This window comes from Myxocyprinus asiaticus, chromosome 2 (genome assembly GCF_019703515.2).
Source record: "Myxocyprinus asiaticus isolate MX2 ecotype Aquarium Trade chromosome 2, UBuf_Myxa_2, whole genome shotgun sequence".
Lineage (NCBI taxonomy): Eukaryota > Metazoa > Chordata > Actinopteri > Cypriniformes > Catostomidae > Myxocyprinus > Myxocyprinus asiaticus.
Genome location: NC_059345.1, coordinates 30,333,915 through 30,356,039, shown reverse-complemented (window position 1 = coordinate 30,356,039; position 22,125 = coordinate 30,333,915). Strand labels below are relative to the sequence as shown.

Sequence of the window (22,125 nt, the reverse complement as noted above, 5' to 3'; positions counted from 1 at the left end):
ATAATGCTAGTTAGGACCCAGTTTTTTATGTGCTTATTCTCCATATTAAAGGAATAGTTCACCCAAAAATGAAATTTTTTCTTCACCAAAACAGAATTTAAGATTTTTAGGATTTCATTTCAGGCCTCCTCCTTTAAACAATGGAAGTGAATGTACTCCATTTTTTGACGGTCCAAAATGCATATTTAGGGTGCATCAAAATAATCCACACGACTCCATTCGACAAATAAAGTTCTTCTGAACCCAAACGATTGATTATTTTTAGAAACAAAATAATACTTATATACTTTTTAACTACAAATGAATGCTTCTGTACATCTTTGTGATGCGCTCATGAGAGGGATGACAAGCTCTTTGGTAAGGTCACGTGTCACGTGGAGGAGGAGGCAGGAAGCGGTCCTTTGGACCACAGACCAAGCGCCGTTCACAAACCAAAACAGTCCTAAACAATTTCAAAACAATATAAAATGATAAAAAAAAGAATTTCCAAATAATAATAAAAAAACATTACTGCAGTAAATAGCCATCCTTTATTTCGGAGCAATGTCGTTGCGTTATCTACTTGTGCTTTTTCTTTAGCAGAAATACATAGGCTATATGACTGTGAGGAATTCAAGCCACACAAGTTGTAGTTAGTGAAACCGAGCGAGAGCGTTTACTGAGATTTACAGGGTTAACACAGTGAGACAGTGAATTGGCTTGAAGGTGAGTTATTTATGCAGGCAGTGATGAGCGAGTGAATTGAGTGCAGGTGCGGTGAATTCGAAATCGGGTGATGAGGAGCGGAGCGCTGAGGGAGGTGCAGAGCCCAATGACAACGTTTTCACACATACCCAAGTTCGCTGGAAAAACAGCACGGGCACAACCGATGAATTCAAATATCGACCCTTTGTTTCTTTCGATGGTCTGAAATCCTCAGGGGTAAAATGTTCACTGCACACCCTCCAATATTTGAGAGAATGTAGGGGTGTACTGATATCCAGGTTCAGCACGATAATACAGAGCTTCAATCGCTCATCAATCGATGAAAAGTTAATTTTTCCCGGCGTGCATTTTCTTTGGGGTTTCTAAAGGTTGAAGCATCCAGGATACACAAGAAAAACGACCATTTTGAACAATACACTTATACAAATACAAATCTACAGCAAAGACAATTAAGCTTTTGTACAGCGCTCCTTCTCTTGTAAACAATAATACGCTTCCTGCCTCCTCCTCCACGTGACGCATGACCTTACCAACGAGCTTACGTCATCCCTCTCATGAGTGCACGTTGCAGAGATGTACAGAAGCGTTCATTTGTAGTTAAAAAGTATATAAGTATTGTTTTGTTTCTAAAAATAATCAATCGTTTGCATTCAGAAGAACTTTATTTGTCGACTGGAGTCGTGTGGAATATTTTGATGCACCCTAAATATGCATTTTGGACCATCAAAAATTGAGTACATTCACTTGCACTGTTTAAAGGAGGAGGCCTGAAATGAAATCCTAAAAATCTTAAATTCTGTTTTGATGAAGAAAGAAAAACACATACATCATGGATGGCCTGAGGGGGAGTAAATTATCAGCAAATTTTCATTTTTGTGTGAACTATTCCTTTAATGACTGCACCATCACCTAAAATACAGAGTCTGGGGCAAAATAACATTTGAGTGCCCAATACCTCACACATAAAACTCTGAATCTTCAACCAAAATTGGATCTTAACATCCCCAAAAGACATGGGTTGTGTCTCCATCTTCTGATTGACATCGCCAGCAGGTGGGTGTGTTTTTAAGACCAAGCCTATACATTCTAGAGGGGGTCCAATAGACTCTATTTAAAATCTGAATTGCATAAGGTGCACCCTTGCATCTCTAGATACAGACTTGATGTTATTTAGAATCCTAGCCCATATTCCCTCCTCCAATACCAAGTTTAAATCTTTCTCCCATAATCTCTTGAGAGAAGTTGAAGCTCCGTCCCCCAGACTCTGAACTAGCAGGGAGTAATACACTGATGCCTCATGACCTTTTCCAAAAGTAGTAATCACCACTCCCAGGGTATCTGCCGCTTTAGGGGGGTGTAAACTACTCCCAAAAACAGTACAGAGCAGGTGGCGCAGCTGTAAATACTTATAGAACTGAGATCTGGGAATCCCAAAATGTTGAACCAAATTTTCAAAAAAAAGGGGACTTGTTAATACATCATTTGGGTTTCAGCCATGTGCTCGAGGCAACATTTAAATAAATGTCCGAATTAAACACTCTAGACACTTTTGTCCACACCGAGTGCAAATGCGAGATAGCGGGGTGTAACTTAACTTCTCCGGTTAGTTTGATAGAAAGGCTTTGCAATGGCAAAATAGGGGCCAGGACTTCCTGTTCAATACAAAACCAGGGAGGGGCTCTCTCAGGTGGAAGAGACCAATGAGCCAAATGTCTGAGACCGAATGCATAATAATAAAACAAATTCTTGGGTAGGCCTAGCCCACCTTTGTCAATCGGCCTATGCAGCTTACTGAAATGTAATCCGGGACATTTACCAATCCAAATGAAGGACTTCGCTATGCTATCAAACTGCTTGAAATAAGAGAGGGGGACATCTACAGGGAGAGATTGTAACAGGTAGTTAAATTTTGGAATACAATTCATTTTAATAACATTAAACTTCCCAATCATAGATAAATGTACTGAAGCCCACCTGTCCACATCGCTCGAAAACCTTTTTATTAAGGGGTCAAAATTAACTTTGACTAAATCAGACAAATTTGCTGGGAATAAAATGCCCAAATACTTAATGCCCTGTTTGGGCCATTGAAAGGCGCCCGGCTGAAAAGCTGTTACTGGGCAGTACGCTGTCAGAGCCAAAGCTCCAGATTTAGACCAAATGACTCTGTAAGTCTGAAAACTTAGAAAAGGAATGAATAATTCTGTGGAGGCAAGGCATAGATCTAGTGTGGTCGGAGACGAATAATAAAATATCATCAGTGTAAAGCAAAAGCTTATGCGCCATACCTCCCGCCACCACCCCTGGAAAATCATCGTCCCTTCTTAAACACAAATTACTTTCTATCTTCTGTGGAACACAAAAGGAGATCTTAGGACAAATGTTAGCATCATTTATTATTTCTTTTCTTTTCTTCCATATAATGAATGGTGATTGAGCCTAACATTCTGTTTGTAATTTTCTGCCCAAATTTGTAACATGTAATTTACTATTACATGTACAATGAGTACATGTAATAGTAAATAGACATCCCAAAGATGTTCTATTGGATTCAGATCTGGTGATTGGGAAGGCCACTTAAAAACAGTGAACTCACTGTCATGTTCATGAAACCAGATTGAGATGACTTTTGCTTTGGGACATGGTGCATTATCATGTTGGAAGTAACTATCAGAAGATGGGTAAATTGTGGCCATGAAGGGATGCCCATGGTCAGCAACAATCCTCAAATAGCCTGTGGCATTCAAGCAATGATTTATTGGTATTAACGGGCCCAAAGTGTGCCAAGAAAACATTCCCCACACCATAACACCACCGCCACTAGCATGGACTGTTGACACAAGACAGGTTGGGTCCATGGATTCATGCTGTTTGTACCAAATTCTAACCCTAACATCTGTGTGCCTCAGCAGATAAAAAGAGAAATCAAGAACTCATTAAAATAGAGGGAAATGGATAGAACTAAATACAGAAAAATCATGCAGAAAAATGTGCAGCAATCTGAAACTGTACTGGGGCATGGAATTCACCTCTCAATGGGCCAATAACCCTAAACAATACAGGGAGAGCCTTACTATCAAAAATAAAAAGGTTAATGTCCAAAAGGATTGTTCAGTCAAAGGTTAGACCTCAAGTGCAATGGCGCATCTATGGAATGACTTTAAAAAAGATGTTCTCACACTCTCTCTTTTTAACTGGATGGAACTTGAACAATTTTGCCAAGACTAATGGGTAATGTGAAGCCTTATACCTCTGATAGGGTAATTGTTACCATAAGCAGTCCTGCCAATTATTTACTGTATAGTTTTCTGATTGTTCAATTTAATAATAATAAAAAAAAATTCCATTTTGATTTGTTTTTATTTAGTGGCACATATTCCCAGCTACACATAAAGAGCCATGGCGGACAATGAAATGTAAAATCGCCCAAAAAGTGTGTCTCATGGCCACTACAAATGTGCAATTACAGAATAACATTTTTTAGAATTTCCTTTATATATATAATTCTCTATACCTATAATAAACACCCTTATCTCTCTCTCTTAAAAGGGAGATATGGGAGGAGCAATCTACGCCATGTGAAATGAAAATTAGACCAGACCAACCCAGTCTGGTGCACTATCTCAAAGAACATCCCAAAGACCACCTGTGTCTGAAAATAATTAGATCTGTATTGCTCATTTACGTTACACATGCACTGTAATTTACTCGCGCGAAAGGAAATCAAATCCCCAACATTTTGGCCTGAACTGACCTCATGGACTTCTTTCCAAACTGATAGATAACGACAGGGCGACCTCTTCTGTAAGTGAAAGAAACTACCCAGGTTGCGCCTGATATGTATACATAAAACTAGTGAAACAATAGCGTCCTCTAACGTCCATTATTTGTGTAATTTATATACATTCTCCAAAACTACATTGCGCGTTGAATACAGATGCTAAATGCAAATACTGTTTTATAATTAAAATATATAAATCCTGTGCTCTGAAATGCATGTCACTTCATTAGATCAAACTTAGCAAATCCTGTCATATTTTTTAACGAATAGCATTGCTTGTGTTGCAAATATTTACACCAAATCCAAAGGAAACAGGCATGTATTATTGTGGCCACAGACTTCATCTTTTACTTCTGACTGCGAGGAGGAGCCCGGGCTGTTTATTCGTTCACGTCACTCTTTCTCTCATTCCCTTCTTCCTTCCTTCCTGCCGAACACAGAGAACCAGAGACCCAGCAACAATTCAAAATAGAAAGCGACATTCAAGCCGTCCAAAGTGTTTTCTACGTATACACCCAATTTTTGGAGCGTGGTAAGTCAAACAACGGTCCGTTCATTATTGCCATAGAAAGGAAAAACGAAACGAATAGAAAAAAACCCCCGATGTCCCACTGTCTATCCCAGCGAAACTCACCGATTTCTTTACAACTGGATGCTGATATTTACATTTCCGCTTTTCATCTGACATCTACATTACGATTTGCGCTCGTATTTCCGAAGGAGACATTCAGTATCTGGGCCATTTTACATAGCCAAAATGTCGCCTTTTCTCTTTACTTCCACATTCTCTCGTGGCACAAACAGATGGCGTCGGGAGGGTAATGGAGGGAGTGAGTGAGAGAGAGCCGCATAAACGAATAGAGCAGGCCACACTCGCCCTCTCCTCCCTCCAGCGTGCCTAACCTCACTGCATGACCGGTAGCAGAACTTAAAGACAGACAGGCCCATCTCAATACAGTCTCGATCAAAGTTTCTCTCTCTGAAGTTGTCCGCTTGTTGACAAGGACCAGATGTAGTTGTTGATGTTACAAAACGTGGCGAAGTTTTAACATGAAGCTTGCTGGCTAGTTAGTTTTTGTGGGATTCGTGTGGTGTAGTTCAAGGTTCTCGTTACAGTAAGATTGGAGATCGACTGGAGTATATTAAACATTTACTGTGATTTGTTTGTGTCAGGTGCAAGACTGTCACACGTCGTCGGGTCAGCTGTCCTGTGTGCTGAAATGATATCAGGATCTGTTTACTCTTCTGCATTACTTCTCATAAGTTCTCCTTGTTAAAAGCATGATATTGAGAGTCTGACCCTATGTTGTCGGAATATTAGTTGATTTATTGGACTCAGGAACATGAATGATTGTTTATTGTCAGCAGTTTGCAGCAGGTCGTTTGGAATGTGGCAGTAAGGGCAAAGGATTGCAGGACATGTACAGATGTCTGCTTAGGTTCTCTCTACCCAGATAGCACATGTACATCTCAGATGTCTGTTTTAGATCTTTTCATATGGAAAGCATCACATTCTAATTAATATCTGCTAAACATTTTAAAAAGGTCAGATTTACAAACATTCTAAATCATAAATGCTTGAAAGACATCTGCTGAATGTCTTATTGACACACGTTGATGAGCAAACAATAGGGCTGGGGATTGATACAGATTTCCCGATTCGATTCTGATCTCGATTCATATGGGTACATTTCTGTTACAATGTCAATTTCGCTTACTTATAAAATAAATTCTCTCTCAGCTAATGCTCTTAATTATGATGGAACCTTCAAGGCAACCCTTCTAGGTACGTTTTGAAAATATAAATTTGACAAGTTATATTTTATCATTAGTTTTTCATCAAATTGGTCACATTTTAGCTTTTGAAAAATGTTCAAATTCAGTCTATTCCATCAGCTAATGTCTTGAAATTGCATGCTTAATTGGTACTGTCTCTTCAAGACTAGCGGCATCACCCAGTAAGCGCATATAACCAGAGAAGACGTGTGTGGTTTCTTTAGTGCATCCATGTGTGATTAGAATTAAATGTTACTTTTTTGTTGTTTTTAATCAACAACTGACTGTAAAGAACAGAAAGGGTATTAAAAGAGACATTCAATGACATATGGATCTGTGGAGCTCGTCTTTGGACACAGAATGTGTTAGCTAAACCAAACTTTTACTCTCAACACGCAGTGACAATATCTTGCTGCTAATAATTTCTCCAGTATACTATTCAATCACTGGTGAGTGAAATCTGAACATTTACTAGCCAGTGGCTAATCATAGACATTTTTAGTCACATAGTGTGAGATTTGGTTGCACACGCGAGTGATTTACTTGCATTGTACAGGGTTGTCACATAGATTGAAAGATCGATCTTGGGATTTAAGAATCAAGATCGTTCAAATGCAGATCGCGATGCATCGGAAAATCTATATTTTAACCAGCCCTAGCAAACACAGAAAAGTATGTCTTCCAGACACTTGATATAGACGTCTGGGTGATGTACGTGTGCTATCAGGGAAGGTTAGCCAAGATGTGAATCATTGTGTATTTTAAAACATTCCAGTAAGCACATGTACATCTCCGAGATGTCTGTTTTAGATCTTTTCATCCGGAAAGCATCGCATTCTTATTAATATCTGCTAAACATCTTAAAAAGATCAGATTTACAAACATTCAAAATAATGTCTCAAGAACATCTTATTGACGTATTGCAGATGAGCAAACAATGTAAAAAATACATCTTCCAGATGTAAACAAACACATCAAATAGACGTCTGTGTGATGTGGGTGTGCTATCAGGGATAGTTCTGAAATTATTTGGATTTGCACATTTCAATGCACATTATCAATCACAAATTGTTGTTTGGATCTGTCATAAATTCAGGCCTAGTAAAGATTACCAGTGCAGCGATGTTTATTATTTTTTTCAGGTGGCTGAGGTCACCTCTAGATGGTAACAAAAGGCCATACTGTACTCTAATATACATTTATTTGCAGTGAAGTAGTCCAAAGCATTGTGCCACCTGAATTTTCAAACCTGTGGAATTACATTTAGGCAATATAATATTTTACCTCTGAAACTGATTAAGACAAGCTTGATGTGGGGTGTCAGTTATGATCTGTGAACCATTAACTATTTACCAAATGAGCTTTCCATGCTGTAGAATCCGTGAGCCCTTTCCTCTTTACCATGGACTTTCCAATAACATAATCAGTTTTTGTGTAACAATTTGGTTTCCTTATCAGGTATCTGTAGATGATGAAGAGAATCAGAATGGTTTTGGTGGTCTTTATCTCCATTCTATCTTTCACAAATCTGACAGTCCAGCTTGTATAAACTTAGATCTACTGGAGGTGCTTTGACTGGGATGGATGCTAGTTCAGGTCCTGCTTATTGTTCCGCTTGCTTAAAGGAATAGTTCACCCAATCAATTCTTCAAGAGTTACATGTCGGTCTGTTTCTCTCCCAAAACCAATCTTATTGCTTCAGATGACATGGATAAATCTACAGTTCGTATGTCATATGAATTACATTTATTCTGCCATAGTGTCCTTTTTAGAGCTTCAAAATTTGAACCCCTTTGACCTGCAGTGTGTGGATATATTCACATCATATCTCCATCAACATATATTTGTTTGTGTTCTGCAGAGGAAAGAAAGTCATACGAGTTTGAGATGGCATAAGGGTGAGTAAATGCTGAGAGAATTATCATGTTGGGGTGAACTTTTCTTTTAATTTAATACTTCGCTCTCTGTATTACTGATGCAAATGTATGCAATGTATGTATAACAAATGTGGTGCATTTCTTATAAGAATAATGGACACTATTTGTAGATCAGATTTAATTGTGCACTTCATTAGCTGACAAATAATATACCTAGATGCAGTTTAAACTTGACTTGGCTCTAATCATTATGACTTCTTAAATTCCTTCCCATATGTAACAACTTTTTAAGATATCGGTATGATATCTTGTCTCATTCTAATGTGAACTTATCATGGGATGTCTGTATAGCACAGCATTAGGCTTGATTAACCAAGGTGTTATTGGAAGCATAGTCCAGTGAATCTGGGTATTAATCCAGCTACATGATATAATTGTGCTGTATTCTGAAAACCTTATAAAGAGATAGTTCACACCAAAATGAAAATTCATCATTTACATACCTTCATGCCATACCAGATGTGTATGACTTTCTTTCTTCTGCTGAACATAAACAAAGATTTTTAGAAGAATATATCAGCTCTGTAGGTCCTCAGAATGCAAGTGAATGGGTATCAACATTTTGAAGCTCCAAAAACAGATAAAGGCGGTATAAAAGTAATCCATACGACTCCAGTGGTTAAATCTATATATTCAGAAATGATAGGTGTGGGTGAGAAACAGATAAATTTTTACTATCAATCTCCGTGTTTACTTTCTTCTTTTGTTTTTTGCGATTCATATTTGTCGGGCATATCGCCACCTAGTGGGCAGGGAAGAGAATTTATAGAAAAAAAGAACTTATATTGATCTGTTTCTTACCCACCGTTTAAAAATTTTTTGGTATCGCAATATTTTGTTAGTACCAGTATATTGTGCAACCTTAAAATAAGGATCTGTTTTATGGAGAAAAGGAAATGCGAAGCAGTACAAGAAACTCTGAAGCTTATCTTACGGTATGTGTGTAAAATGTCTAAACGTGGGCAGAGCGCATTTTATACAAAGCCACGTTTCACCACTTGTTTTCTGAATAAAAACATCTGAAATGATAACAATGTGATAGCTTTTTTCATGTAGTCTCAGAGTTTATATATGTGCATTACCCTAATGCTGCAGTATTGGTTTCTGTGTAAGCTTCAGGTGAGTGCAATGGAAATCCAACTATGAACTACTTTTATGACACTTTTGGGTAATTGTTTAAGCTGTAAAGTGACTCACTAACAACTGCTGTTGTATGGAAATTGGCGATCACGATATTTTTTAAATATATTATTTTGTGTTCTGCAGAAGAAATTCATACGGATTTGGAACAACATGAAGGTGAGTACATTATGACAATTTTCATTTTTGGGTGAACTGTTTCTTTAAGCTCTCTAGGATAGACTTGCCAGCAATTACTGTTACAGAGTCTGTTCTTGTTTTAGTTGAATTATTTAATTGTCCTTTGGCAGTGCTTTCAAACGATTAACAAACAGTTATTTACAAGACACCAACTGACAGGTACCCTGGAGCAACCTGAGGTGAGGTTAAGTGTTTTTCTCAAGGGTACAACTACAAATGTAATGGCACAAGATTGTGATCTCAATAGCTCACAGTTTCTGGGTAAGAACCTGTGACCTTATAGCACAGATCACTCATTGTCACTGCCAGCACCCTATAGGGTAGAGAGTGCATTGATTATCCTAATTTCAGTGCGGCCTATGGAAACTAACTATGAAATCAGGATTTTTTCAATACATTCTCTACTGAAAATTCAGAATGACCTATCACCTGGATACAGTTTCAAGAACACTTTTGTTCTGAAAAAAGCTTTCATAGGGGTTGTGTTCAAATGTTTGTGCCAAGCACTGGAACATATTTTGTCATTTTTGCTCAACATATGTCCATTGTTCACTCTGTAAATTCGCAAATAGTAGGGGGAATGTTTTGCTTCTGAAATTGGTCTGTGCTTTGTGAAATTCGATTCACCCAGTGGCCAGATCTGGAAGTGTCCACAGAGTGGTGCCAAAAGTGGGTTATTTTTAGTTGTATATGTAATAGTGATCACAACATGTAAAACAGCATATTTTATTAACCCTACACCCAAACCCTATAACTAATCGTCAGTTGACTAAATGTTTAATTTTAGTGCGAAAATGCAACAGATGAATTGCACTCACTAGGGCTGCCAGATTTGGACAAAAAGTCATATTGTGATTATTTTGAAAAATATTGCAATTAGAACTGTGATATGATAAACACTAATTTTGACCAAATTTTGGTAATGTTTTGCCCATGTTCTACTGCAAATAAAAATACTTTTTAAAAGAGAGTGGGGCACAAACTTACACTTTTTGGTTTCCTTAAGTTTTTGTAAATGCACTTGAGGTTTAAAGTATTTTTCTTTTTTCATATTAATTTGACACATGTCTGCTACAAATATGTGATCTGGCTTCATGAAAACAACATACCTTTATCTTCATTATCATTATCTTACTGGAATGAAGTGAAGTGAAATTGACATTGTATCAGGTGAGGGGCATATTGTAACGACCAAATGACAGCTTAAAATCCCCTTCTAACAATTGTATCTGATCTAATTAAATTTCATAGAAGATAAAATAAAATATTATATCAATAAAACCCACTTATTAACATTGCCATATAAAATATAGCTTAATTTCGACACTTAACAGTGAACACAACAAAGCCATAGAATAGGCCAAAATTAAGCAAGCACATTGAAGACACACACACACACACACAAAAGGGAATTATGTAAAGTACATAGTTGAGTGCATAAAATCTAATATAGTTTGCTCTAATAGGGGCACGTTGTAACGCAGTGTTACTACGTGCCCCACCTGTGCAACTGGGATTTAAACCTGTCTAGTCACTTCTGTTGGCTAGCTAAGAATTAAAAGACTATGCAAGATGCTAGCTAACAGATTGGAGATTAAAATGACATCAAGTTTGCTTCATTTTAAATAAGCACTAAAAACAGATATAAAAAATTAATTTTTGCTACTCTAAAATTAACTTTTGACGAAGGCTTTTTAAATTTTGGCACAACTTTTTCTCTACACAGTATTGATATGGTAATGGTTAAATAAATTAAGTTTTGTCATGTTATACCAGTTTGTGTGGAAACTGTTAAACCATGTATGTTACAAAAAGGCTGATATTATTCTGTGCCCCACTCTCCCCTACTCTTTCAGGGTTCACACCTGAGTCATCTTAAAAAGACCAAACTCTGATAAAAATAAAATAAATAAAAAATAAATAAAATAGTAAAACAAAGAGATACAAAAACACTGTGTTTTTCATGTTCACATTGTACCTGTACACTGTGTGCCCACTTTTCATCATCATTATATTTTTGGAACCCGGTCAATACAATACAATACAATACAATAGTAATATATTTATGTAATACAATTCTAACTTCCACAGGGTAACGCTATGTGGTTCAGTTTAACCAAAGAGTCCTAAACCATCAAACTTTTATTTTGGCGGACAACTACATGAAGAGCTTCAGTGTGTAGCTGAATTCACAATAGCTGTATAATGTACTCTTCATTTTAACATCTCTTCTGTCCACAAATACCCAGTGGTACTTGTAGTGGCCTTAAAGTGAATCTGGAGCGCTTTAAATATAACTCAGAGCACATCTGTTATTCTGAACACGCGATGGAGTAGTGAACCACAGAACTGCTCTGAAAACACTACAAGCACAATACAGACAGGACAGAGAAGCACATATAAACTTTGAAACGAGCCGACTATTTTTTTGTTTAATTAAACCAAAGCCCTTCGCGGTTTATTAACACAAGGTTATATCGCGATTTCTATTTTATTTTGATTTATTGTGCAGCCCTAGCGCTCACCATTGTTTATGTGAACATAATTATTTCCTTGTTTCCATGGGACCTGAACCTGTGTTTTGGAGGTTGTTTTGCAGTGCGCTGTCAGTAATTCTAGAAAGAAATGTGTTCACAATAGAACTGATGCAAATATATCTGATTGGGGATTGTACTTGTCGGTAACTTGGCTGAATGAGGTTTATTTCATGGTATGTGAACTTTTGTGTAATCACACATTTTGTGACTATTTTTGTTTTTGCCGATGCAACTGAATTTTGTTTAAGCTTGCATTGGTGTGGCTATAGAATTGCCTCACTCTTAGTGATTATGTAGGTATGAACTGCCATTTTCTGTTTATGGGAAACACTAAACAGCAAACACTCCAAAGGTGGGATGAAACCGTTATGTAACCAAGTGAGGTGCTGATGCCACTGCTGTCAAATGTTAGTCAGGAGCCTTGTCAAGTAAAGGTCTTGGCTGGATAATGGATACCTATTTTGTATATCATAATTTAACTTTATATATAAGATGTTACTGAGGCAGATATCTCAGGGAGGCTTGATTTGGACTTTATTATTTCTAGACACTCTCTCTCTCTCTTCATGCCCTTCCCCCATGGTTTGAATTCTCTCTCTCTCTCTTCTTTTTCATTTGTTCCTTTTAATGCCCCATACCACACACACACTCAAACAGACTTGACTTCTTTTTTTTTTTTATGGGTGTTTTCTTTTTCTTTTTTTACTTTTACAACATTTAAGGTTTTCTCTCACTCACTCCCATTCGGTATCATTCCCTTTTTCTATTGTTCCCCCTTTTCTCTCTTATATATCTTTCTCTCTTTCCCCTTCTCTCTCTCCCTCTCTCTTTTCTTTCTCTCACTGTTTGTCTCGCAGTCTTTCCCCTCCCTCTCCTGTTCGCTTTATCTCCTCCCCTCTCTCCCTCTATTGCTCTCTCTCCATTTGCTCTCACTCTCTTTCCTTCTCTCACCATTTGCTCTCTCACAATTCCTCCCTCCCTCTCTCCTCACTGGTGAAGGCTTCTCTTCTCCTCCCTCATCCCTCCATTTTCTCTTCTTTCACAATCCTTCTCTCTCTCAGCCATTTTCTATGGAGGTATTTCCACTTTTCTTAAATCCCTTACAAATCAGTATTCGCTCAAAAACTGCTCATTAATGAAAGAATAAGGATTAATGTAGAGCTCACACACAGTAATAATGTCTAGTGTAATACATATTTCAATTTCTTATAAACAATGGGCCTCATTCATGAACCGCAAGCAGAGATGATGGGACAGTTAAGAAACAATGGTTTTCCGGATGCTTTGGTTCTGCTCATGTTTCATGAATGAGGCCCAATGTGAGTGTTCAGGACAGTATATAGAAATATTTCAGGTACAAAATATCAGTAAATAACATGCACAGTAAGCTATGAGCCTAAATAATACAATACATAGTTCTTGAAATGATAAAATCTCACATTAAACTCAAACAAAAAGAATAAAATTGTCACTGCTTGTATATGCACTCTGCCCAAGCTGCTTCACATTTCTGTGATGGAGCGAACAAAAGTATTGTCATGTGCGTGGAGTTACACTGCTGTTGTTAAATAGCATCTTCGGGGGTGCTTTGATTTTTAAATGGTTTAAAATAAAATGGCATTGAACTTGTCTAATTATGGTATGTAAATATGCACACCAGAGAAAAGGCAAAAACCACTGTTTTACTGTTCATAATCAGAATCAGCTTTATTGCCAGGTATGCTTACATACACAAGGAATTTGTCATGGTGACAGAAGCTTCCAGTGAAAGAGAATGCAACATGTATATACATATACAAACATATACATTTAAATATATATACATATAGTGACATAAAAACATAATCAAAATATTCACACACACACAAAAAAAAACAAAATACAGATAAAAAAAAAGAGAAAGATACAATAGCGCAATAATGTTGTTAGAATATTTTATATACAGATGTACAGTTATGTGCAGGTGATGTATTGAAGAAAAGGTAGGATATGTTAAAGAATATAAATTAAATATGTATACAAGTAGGAATGGATGGATTGAATATTACACGTTGTTTTGACCAAAGGAAAGTATTTGGGGGCAGTTTTAACTGTTCATGAGGTGGATGGCCTGAGGGAAAAAACTTCTTGTGCCTGGCTGTTCTGGTGCTCAGTGCTCTGTAGCACCGGCCAGAGGGCAACATTTCGAAGAGGAAGTGTGCTGGGTGAGTGGGGTCAAGAGTGATTTTACCAGCACTTTTCATCACTCTGGATGTGTACAGTTCTAGCAGGGTGGGTAGGGGAGTGCCAATAATCCTCCCAGCAGTCTGAACTATCCTTTGAAGTCTTCTGATGTCTGACTTGGTAGCTGAACCAAACCAGACAGGTAAAGAAGTGCAGAGGACAGACTTAATGACTGCTGAGTAGAACTGTATCAGCAGCGCCTGTGGCAGGTTGAACTTCCTCAACTGGCGAAGGAAGTACAACCTCTGCTCGGCCATTTCTAAACTGGAGTCTATGTAGGTCTCCTACTTCAGGTCCTGTGAGATGGTAGTGCCCAGAAACCTGAATGACTCCACTGTTGCCACAGTGCTGTTCAGAATGGTGAGTGGGGTTAATGTTGAGGTGTTCCACCTAAAGTCCACTATCATCTCCACTGTTTTAAGCGTGCTCAGCCCCAGGTTGTTTTGACTGCACCAGACGGCCAGCTGTTCAACCTCCTTTCTGTATGCAGACTCATCGTCATCTTGGATGTGGCCGATGACTGTAGTGTCGTCTACGAACTTCAGGAGATTAACAGAGGGGTCCTTGGCGATGCAGTCATTTGTGTAGAGGGAGGTGGCACCAGTGCTGATTGTACATGTGCTGGAGGTGAAATTCCCCATTCTCACTAGCTGCTGCCTGTCTGTCAGAAAGCTTGTGATCCACTGACAGCTAGAGCCGGGAACAGAGAGCCAGGTTAATTTAGTCCATAGTGATCAGACTAGAGATCAGAGAGTGATCAGTGATCAGAGAGTCCTAAAGCTGCTCTAGGCACAGAGTGATATGCATCCTTTATTGTGGTGTAGCAATGATCCAGTGTATTCTGTCTCTGGTGGGGCATGTAATGTGCTGTCTATATTTGGGCAGTTCACGTGTGAGATTCGCCTAGTTAAAATCTCCAAGAATAATAATAAGTGAGTCTGGGTGTTTTTGCTCCATGTCTGTGATCTGATCAGCCAGCTGTTGCAGCGCTGCATTCACACACGCGTGTGGAGGAATATAAATACTCACAAGAATACACGAGGAAAACTCCCGCAGCAAGTAGAAAGGCTTACAGTTTATGAAGAGCACCTCTAAATTAGGACAGCACATCTTCTTCAGCATTGTTACATCTGTACACCATCATTCGTTGATGTAAAAACACATTCCACCACCTCTCGTTTTCCCCGTTAACTCCGCGGTGCGATCTGTTCAGAACAAATGGAAGCCCGGCAGATGTAATGCACTGTCCGGCCAGGTTTCTGTGGAGCACAATGTAACAAAATTTGCAAAGTCCGCTAGATGGATGCTTGGCAGCGCGTTTCGAAAGCCGCTGTGTCTGAGCTTGACCAGCGCACCTGCTCGCTTCCCATGTTTGCGTCTTTAGTGCGCTTGTACAGCACCGCAGCTCCTCTGACTAAAATGTCCAACAGAACGTCCAAATAATCAAAAACTGGTAAAAGATTGTGTGGCGTGTGCTGCCGAATATTCAGCAGCTCGTCTCTGGTAAAACTGATCAGAAATAAATTACTAAACACAGGACAAACAAACAAAAACAGCAAAAGAACTGGAGATCTCCATACCGAGGCGGCCATCTGTGGCGACATCTTAGATGTGAAAAAAGCACTGAAACTGCTCTGTGAAAAAAGATATATTGGTATAACAGTCATGTGAAGTCCTGAACTTCTTCAAAGCGCAACACAACCCAACAAATGAAGCACTATGCAGGTGTTTCGTGATATGTTTCTAAATGTTCTTTTTAATTTGGTGTCTAAAATGTGGCCATCCTGCGTGAGACACTGAAAAAAAATAAACTGTGAGATTCAATGCAACAGAAAGCTGTCTGACCTGCATGTGCTAACAGTCAAAACTTTCCGTCCCATGCATGCTAACAGTATATAGAAAAACAGCACAGATGCACAGACAACCATGTTTGAACAGCCCCTAACTCACCCTATAATTGAAAAACTGACCCAAAACCCAACAGTTTGTCAAAACTCGTTGACATCCGATAGAGTTGAAGATCAGTATTGCACGTGTAGAATAACTGAATAGTGATATTGGCATTCGAATTGTGGCATGTCGAGCGGTTAACCGAATGTCGATTATCCATGCACATCCCTAGCACAAACGCATCATTTCGAACAGAATTATCCATTGTTTTAGTGGAGTACCTGAATTAACCTGAGCTTCAGATGTGTGTGCTCAACATGCATCTGTGTTGCTGCATGTTGATATCAGACACACTGAAGAAGATCCTTGACGTTTTCATGCTGATGTATGTAATTTTTTATTTTTTTTATTTTTTATTTTTTATTTTCTGATTGGATGGTTATTTCCTCTTAAAGCCTCTCGTAACCGGCAAAGTTCAAACTCTTTAGCGTAGCGGTTGATTGACTGGTGAGGGGTGGCGCTTCACTGCTGGATGGATTAGCGTTTACACCTTAAATGCGATGTAGTCACATGCGTTTTTGACTAATTCTGTTTGTGGTTTTTGTTATCTGATCACAAAATGTTTTTCACCCCGTTTACACCTGTATTTAACGCTGAGCACTTGTGATCGGATCCCCCGAAATGCATCTTAATACCAGGAGTAAACGGGGTCAGAGAGAATGAAAGAGAGGAGGAGGGAGCGAGGGAAAAGAGCACAGTGTATGTGTGTGCTTGCTTGTGCCAAAGAGAGATAGGGGAGTGGGGGAGGGGAAAGCAGAGAGAGAGAGAGAGAAAGTGAAAGAGGAAAAAGAGAGCTTGCATTCAGAGAGAGAACAGAGAGAGAGAGTACGAGAAACACAGAAGAGAGAGTGTTTGTGTGCTGGTATAGAGAACACTGTACAAGAGAGAGGGGGGCAATAGGTGAATTCGAACCTGTGACTGCCTTAAGATGAGATCTCTCAAACACCTGAAACCACAGACCAAGAAAAATGTGGTGAGTTCCCCTTGCAACTGCTAGGATGCCCTCTGAGGGCACAGTTTGTTTAGCAGGCTGTTTGTGTATGTGTGTGAACACTACACTGTGTTTTGTAGATGATGGCCCAATTGGGTGCTATCAAATGGCTGACCTATTTTACAATTTATTTGACTTAAAAACAAGAAATCAATGCAATTTTTTATAGTATGTTTTGTTTTTTGTTATTTCATCAGTTCCAAAATTCATTGTAGTATTTGTGATTACATTTGTTTGACTGTTCTGTGTGCTGTGTCTCTCTTACACTCATGTACTCCTTGATTTTGTCATTTTGTCAGTCTCTCCCTCTCTCTTTCTCTCTGTCTCACTCTTGCTTTTTTGCTCACTCACCCAGCCACTCTCTGCCCCTCCCTCTCCTTTTTTCTCTCTTTCTGTTATTAACTCACTCATTCTCTCTCTCTCTCTCTCCTTCTCTTTTCCTCACCCTGCATAGTCTCTCCCGGTCTTTTTTAAAGAGCTTACCTATACTTGTACACATTTTGCTCATGATCAGTTGTTTTTGCTTGGAAATGCCTATTGGCACAATCCTAAATATTAATTTCACTTTTGATACATGATTTGCATAACTTTCAGGTAGAGTTTGAATTTACTCAGAGTGTGGAAGCCTCCGTTAAAAGGGTCAGCTGTATAAGAGAATTTAGCAAATTAAAATTATCAGTGAATTTGTTTTGTTTAGTTAGATATTCATAGTTTGTTAAATGGAAGCAACTGCATTTACATTTATGCACTTGGCAGATGCTTTTAACCAAAGCAACTAGCAGTGTAAGCTATATATTTTATCAGTACGTCCAATCCCTGGGAATTGAATCCATGACCTTTGCGTTGCTCTACCAGTTGAGCTACAGGAACTCTAGAACAAAAGTAGAAAGTGCTGACAGGATTTAAAAATGTTATGGCATTTACATTTAATTGTTGTGTAGTGATTAAGTGTTGAGGAGAAATGTAGCCTACAGTGTGTCCCCTGAAGACCTGTTTAGACCATGCACATGGCCCATTTACACCTGGTTTTAAGATGCATTTAGGGTGATCCATTTGAAATGGGACGAAGCTAAAGATAAGTGTAAATTGTAGTGGTCGACCGATATGGGTTTTTTAATGGCCGATGCTGATATCCAGAGGGTGGCCGATAGGCCAATACAATGTCGATATATCACACAATTTAATATAGTAAATAACATAAACCTAAAATTGCTAAAACATTTTTTTTCAAACTCTTGCTGAGCTACCCAGGCCCCCTATTTACTTAATTTCACACAAAACTTTAACTTTGTAAAAAATTCTCCAAAAAAATATATTATTTTAAATGGTAGCAGTTTCTTCTGATTTCTGTTTAGTCATCAAATTTTAGTAATTTATTTGCACATGAAGAAATTGTTAATATATTAGGAAGAAGGAAATAACAGTACACACAGTAGTTCAGCAACCACGGATGGCATGTCCATGTTAGCAATCACATTTTCTAAAAAAATACAAAATTAAACCAATTGTACATACAGTACATAGTGAATAAGACATGTACTTATAGCACACGTGAAGCGCTTTTACTTTGAAGATGCACTCACATGCTCATGCGGATCCAGCCAAAGTCTTTCTAGCAAGTCAGTCCACCTGCGGCTATCTTTGGAATGTTCTCAGGAGACTATTTCCAGTCATGCCAGTGCAGCTCCTATCTACTTGAATGGGGGAACACCGAAATCTTAAAAATGGTTGGTCACTGATGGCTGATGTCGATAATGAAAAAATTCGACCACTAGCAAATTGGTTCCAAAATGTTTTGACATTTGACCACTTCAACCACATTCTGAGGTAGTTCATAACGCATGTCACCACATTGGGCTCGTTGTGTAAATTAGTTTAAATGTGTTTGAAGCACCGCCTGCTCACCTGTCAATCAACCAATGTGCTAAAACAAGCGTTTAAACCTTGACGGTTATGTGCAGTTTTAAAAGGAAATAATCATCCCAAAATTTAAAAAAAATGCAAACATATACAAGCACAAGAACTTTACAGAACTTCAGTGTGCCTGATATTAGCATACAGGGACACAGGTGCACAAACACCTGAAGCTCAGTTAATACAGATACTCCACTAAAATAACAGAAGTCTGCTCTAAACATCATGTTTGCACTTAGATTAAATGCAAGTATAATTAAGAGGAACAGTTTGCCAGTTTTTAGTGCTTTTTTCTTCTTTTACTTCGCATTTTATTATCATGCAGTAATACACTGTCGTAATGATTGATTTATGTCATCATGAAATCAGAGACCCTCTCCTCAAAATCCAAACACAAGGGGTCAAAAGAAATGCATTATAAGACCATGTGTAAACTGTGACATGTCTCGCTAGTCCACTTGTGATTGGATCGCCTAAAACGCATCTCGACACCAGGTGTATACAGGGCCTAAGTGCTTTCGTTTGTGTGTACCTAACAGGAGGAGAAGACACAGCGGCTGGTCAGATGTTATTCTGAGGCTATGCACCAGCAGATGGACGCAGGGACACAGACAGACCCTGTGGTGGTCCTGTCTCTGGCCCAAGCTGCTGTGTTGGGACTCATCTCCCAGAACGAGGTCTTTGGTGCCACCATCGCCCCAAATGGCTTCTACACTGGAGACCCGAAAGAGTCCCCAGCTCCACCAGGTGAAAGAATGGACTATGAGTATGCTGACCAGCTTATAGGTGCCAATGGCGACTACCTTGGGGAGAATTTGGGTGAGGATGGGCACATGCACTCCTGCTGTGCCGAGAGAAGGTGGCAGGGGCCATCAGAGAACAATAAACCCCCTGTTAGGCAACAAGAATCACATATTAAAGGAGAGTCTGTAACCCCAGGTTTTCCTTCTTGCAATCACATGATGAACAGCATGGTGTCTAGAGAAGGAATACAGATGGTGGACCCCTCCAGCTACAGGGTTGCCCCCAAACTCCACCCCAACAACTGCTGCTCCACCTGCGTCCGAGACCCCAAGTGTACACACCCTCCACCCGATCCACATTTACATCCTCACCCCCATGCCCACACACATGCACCTCATGAGGTGCCTTCACGCAACAGGGCTCACTCACAAGAAAAAGGAGTAGATGAAGTTGCACAGGATGTGGTCAATGGAAGAAACGGCATGGTGAAAACTGGAAGTGGTGGCGAGGAAATAAGCAGCTACTTTCAGGCCAGTGAGGTTGGCTACGAGGGTGGGGAGATGGAAGAGGTCGGGGACTTTGAAGAAAATAGCGAGGGGATGTTCTGGGGGGAGACTGTGGAGGGAGAGGCACCTCGTGGCCGCCGTATAGACCGACTGGACATCAACATTCAGATCAACGAGTCATACTGCGTGGATGTTGGCGAGGGCCTAAAGCGCTGGAAGTGCCGCATGTGTGAGAAGTCGTACACCTCCAAGTACAATCTGGTCACGCACATATTGGGCCACAATGGCATCAAGCCACATGCATGCCCACACTGCGGCAAACTCTTCAAACAGCCCAGTCACCTACAGACACACCTGCTGACCCACCAGGGCACGCGGCCACACAAGTGCACTGTGTGCAAGAAGGGCTTCACCCAAACCAGCCACTTGAAGCGCCACATGTTGCAGCACACCGACGTTAAGCCCTACAGTTGCCGCTTTTGTCGTCGCGGTTTTGCCTATCCTAGTGAACTCCGTGCTCATGAAGTTAAGCATGAACGAGGCCGATGCCATGTCTGTTCACAGTGCGGCATGGAGTTTCCCACCTATGCCCACCTGAAGCGTCATCAGGTGAGCCACCAAGGACCTTCCACCTTCCAGTGCAACCAATGCAACAAGTCTTTCGCCTACCGCAGCCAGCTGCAAAACCACATGTTGAAGCACCAAATGCATCGCTCCTTCTCCTGCAGTCATTGTGGCCTGCAGTTCCTTCAGCTGCATCAGCTACGCCAACACTCCCTCACACACAAGACAAACAAGCCTCAGGCCCGTGCTACAAAGGTAAAAAGAATAGTAGTGTTTTGGTTCAGCTGTGTATCCTGCATGTTGATTCACTTTACATTCCAATTGAAACTTAAAGGTGGACTCAGTAAAATTTGTGTTCATGTACTGACACCTTGCAAAAAACAGAAGTTTGCAGTTACTGATGTCATTGACAAATGCGCTGTTCACAGTCAGCCATGAATAATTTATTCTGTGAAAGCATCCAATTACAGGGATTAATTTTAAGGTAAAGTGAGTAATATTCAGGTGGTCATGTGATCTCAACATGGCACTGATCATGAATGTGTGCCCAGCACTATATTTAAAATAAGTGGCCTTTTTCTTTAAAGCCAAAGTGTGTAATTTTTTGCAGAGACAACTATAAGTAAGCCACTCATAGGTAAATTTTCTTGAAACTGTAAATACTGTGTCTATGTGGCGCAATGAAATTTCCTGTTTGCTTTAATGACCCGATTAGCCCTACACACAACAACATTGTCTCTTGGTGGGACTATCTGTTTGTTCACTTAAAAGTATTGTATTCAGAAAGCTGTTTTAAAAACAATATTGATTTTTCTATTTCCCACAGAAAATAAAAATAAATAACAAATATTTTATATAATATATATATATATATATATATATATATATATATATATATATATATATATATATATAAAAATAATAAAAAAATATATAATAATCATACAATTCTAAAACTACGCCTCTCTCTCCATAATCCCACTCTGAGAGTCCCCCCAAAACATCAAATATCTACCCCAATTCCCATTAAATGAATCCCATATCCCCAGCCTTCTACACGTGACCTCTTCGAAGGCTGCCACCCTCCCCATCTCCTCGCACCACTCCCAAAATGAGGGCCCTCCAACCAACTTCCAACCCCTTAAAACAATCTGCCTGCCTATCATTGCACTGGTCA

The 22,125-nt window shown here is 39.3% G+C and overlaps 1 protein-coding gene across 3 annotated transcripts in view; it reads left to right on the top strand.

Annotated features, from left to right (window-relative positions):
- Window positions 1–4,893: 4,893 nt before the first annotated feature.
- znf710b (zinc finger protein 710b) overlaps window positions 4,894–22,125 on the top strand; it is a 29,258-nt gene continuing 12,026 nt past the window's right edge. Inside the window, exons 1-3 of one of the 3 annotated variants that reach the window (XM_051644317.1) lie at window positions 4,895–5,018; window positions 9,466–9,498; window positions 19,674–21,203. In XM_051644317.1, coding sequence (XP_051500277.1) covers window positions 9,493–9,498; window positions 19,674–21,203 — 1,536 coding nt within the window. In that variant the 5' untranslated portion in view covers window positions 4,895–5,018; window positions 9,466–9,492. Of the gene's footprint in view, window positions 5,019–9,465; window positions 9,499–17,025; window positions 17,203–19,673; window positions 21,204–22,125 lie in introns of those variants that run through there. The other 2 variants (XM_051644325.1, XM_051644308.1) reach the window with 2 other exon arrangements.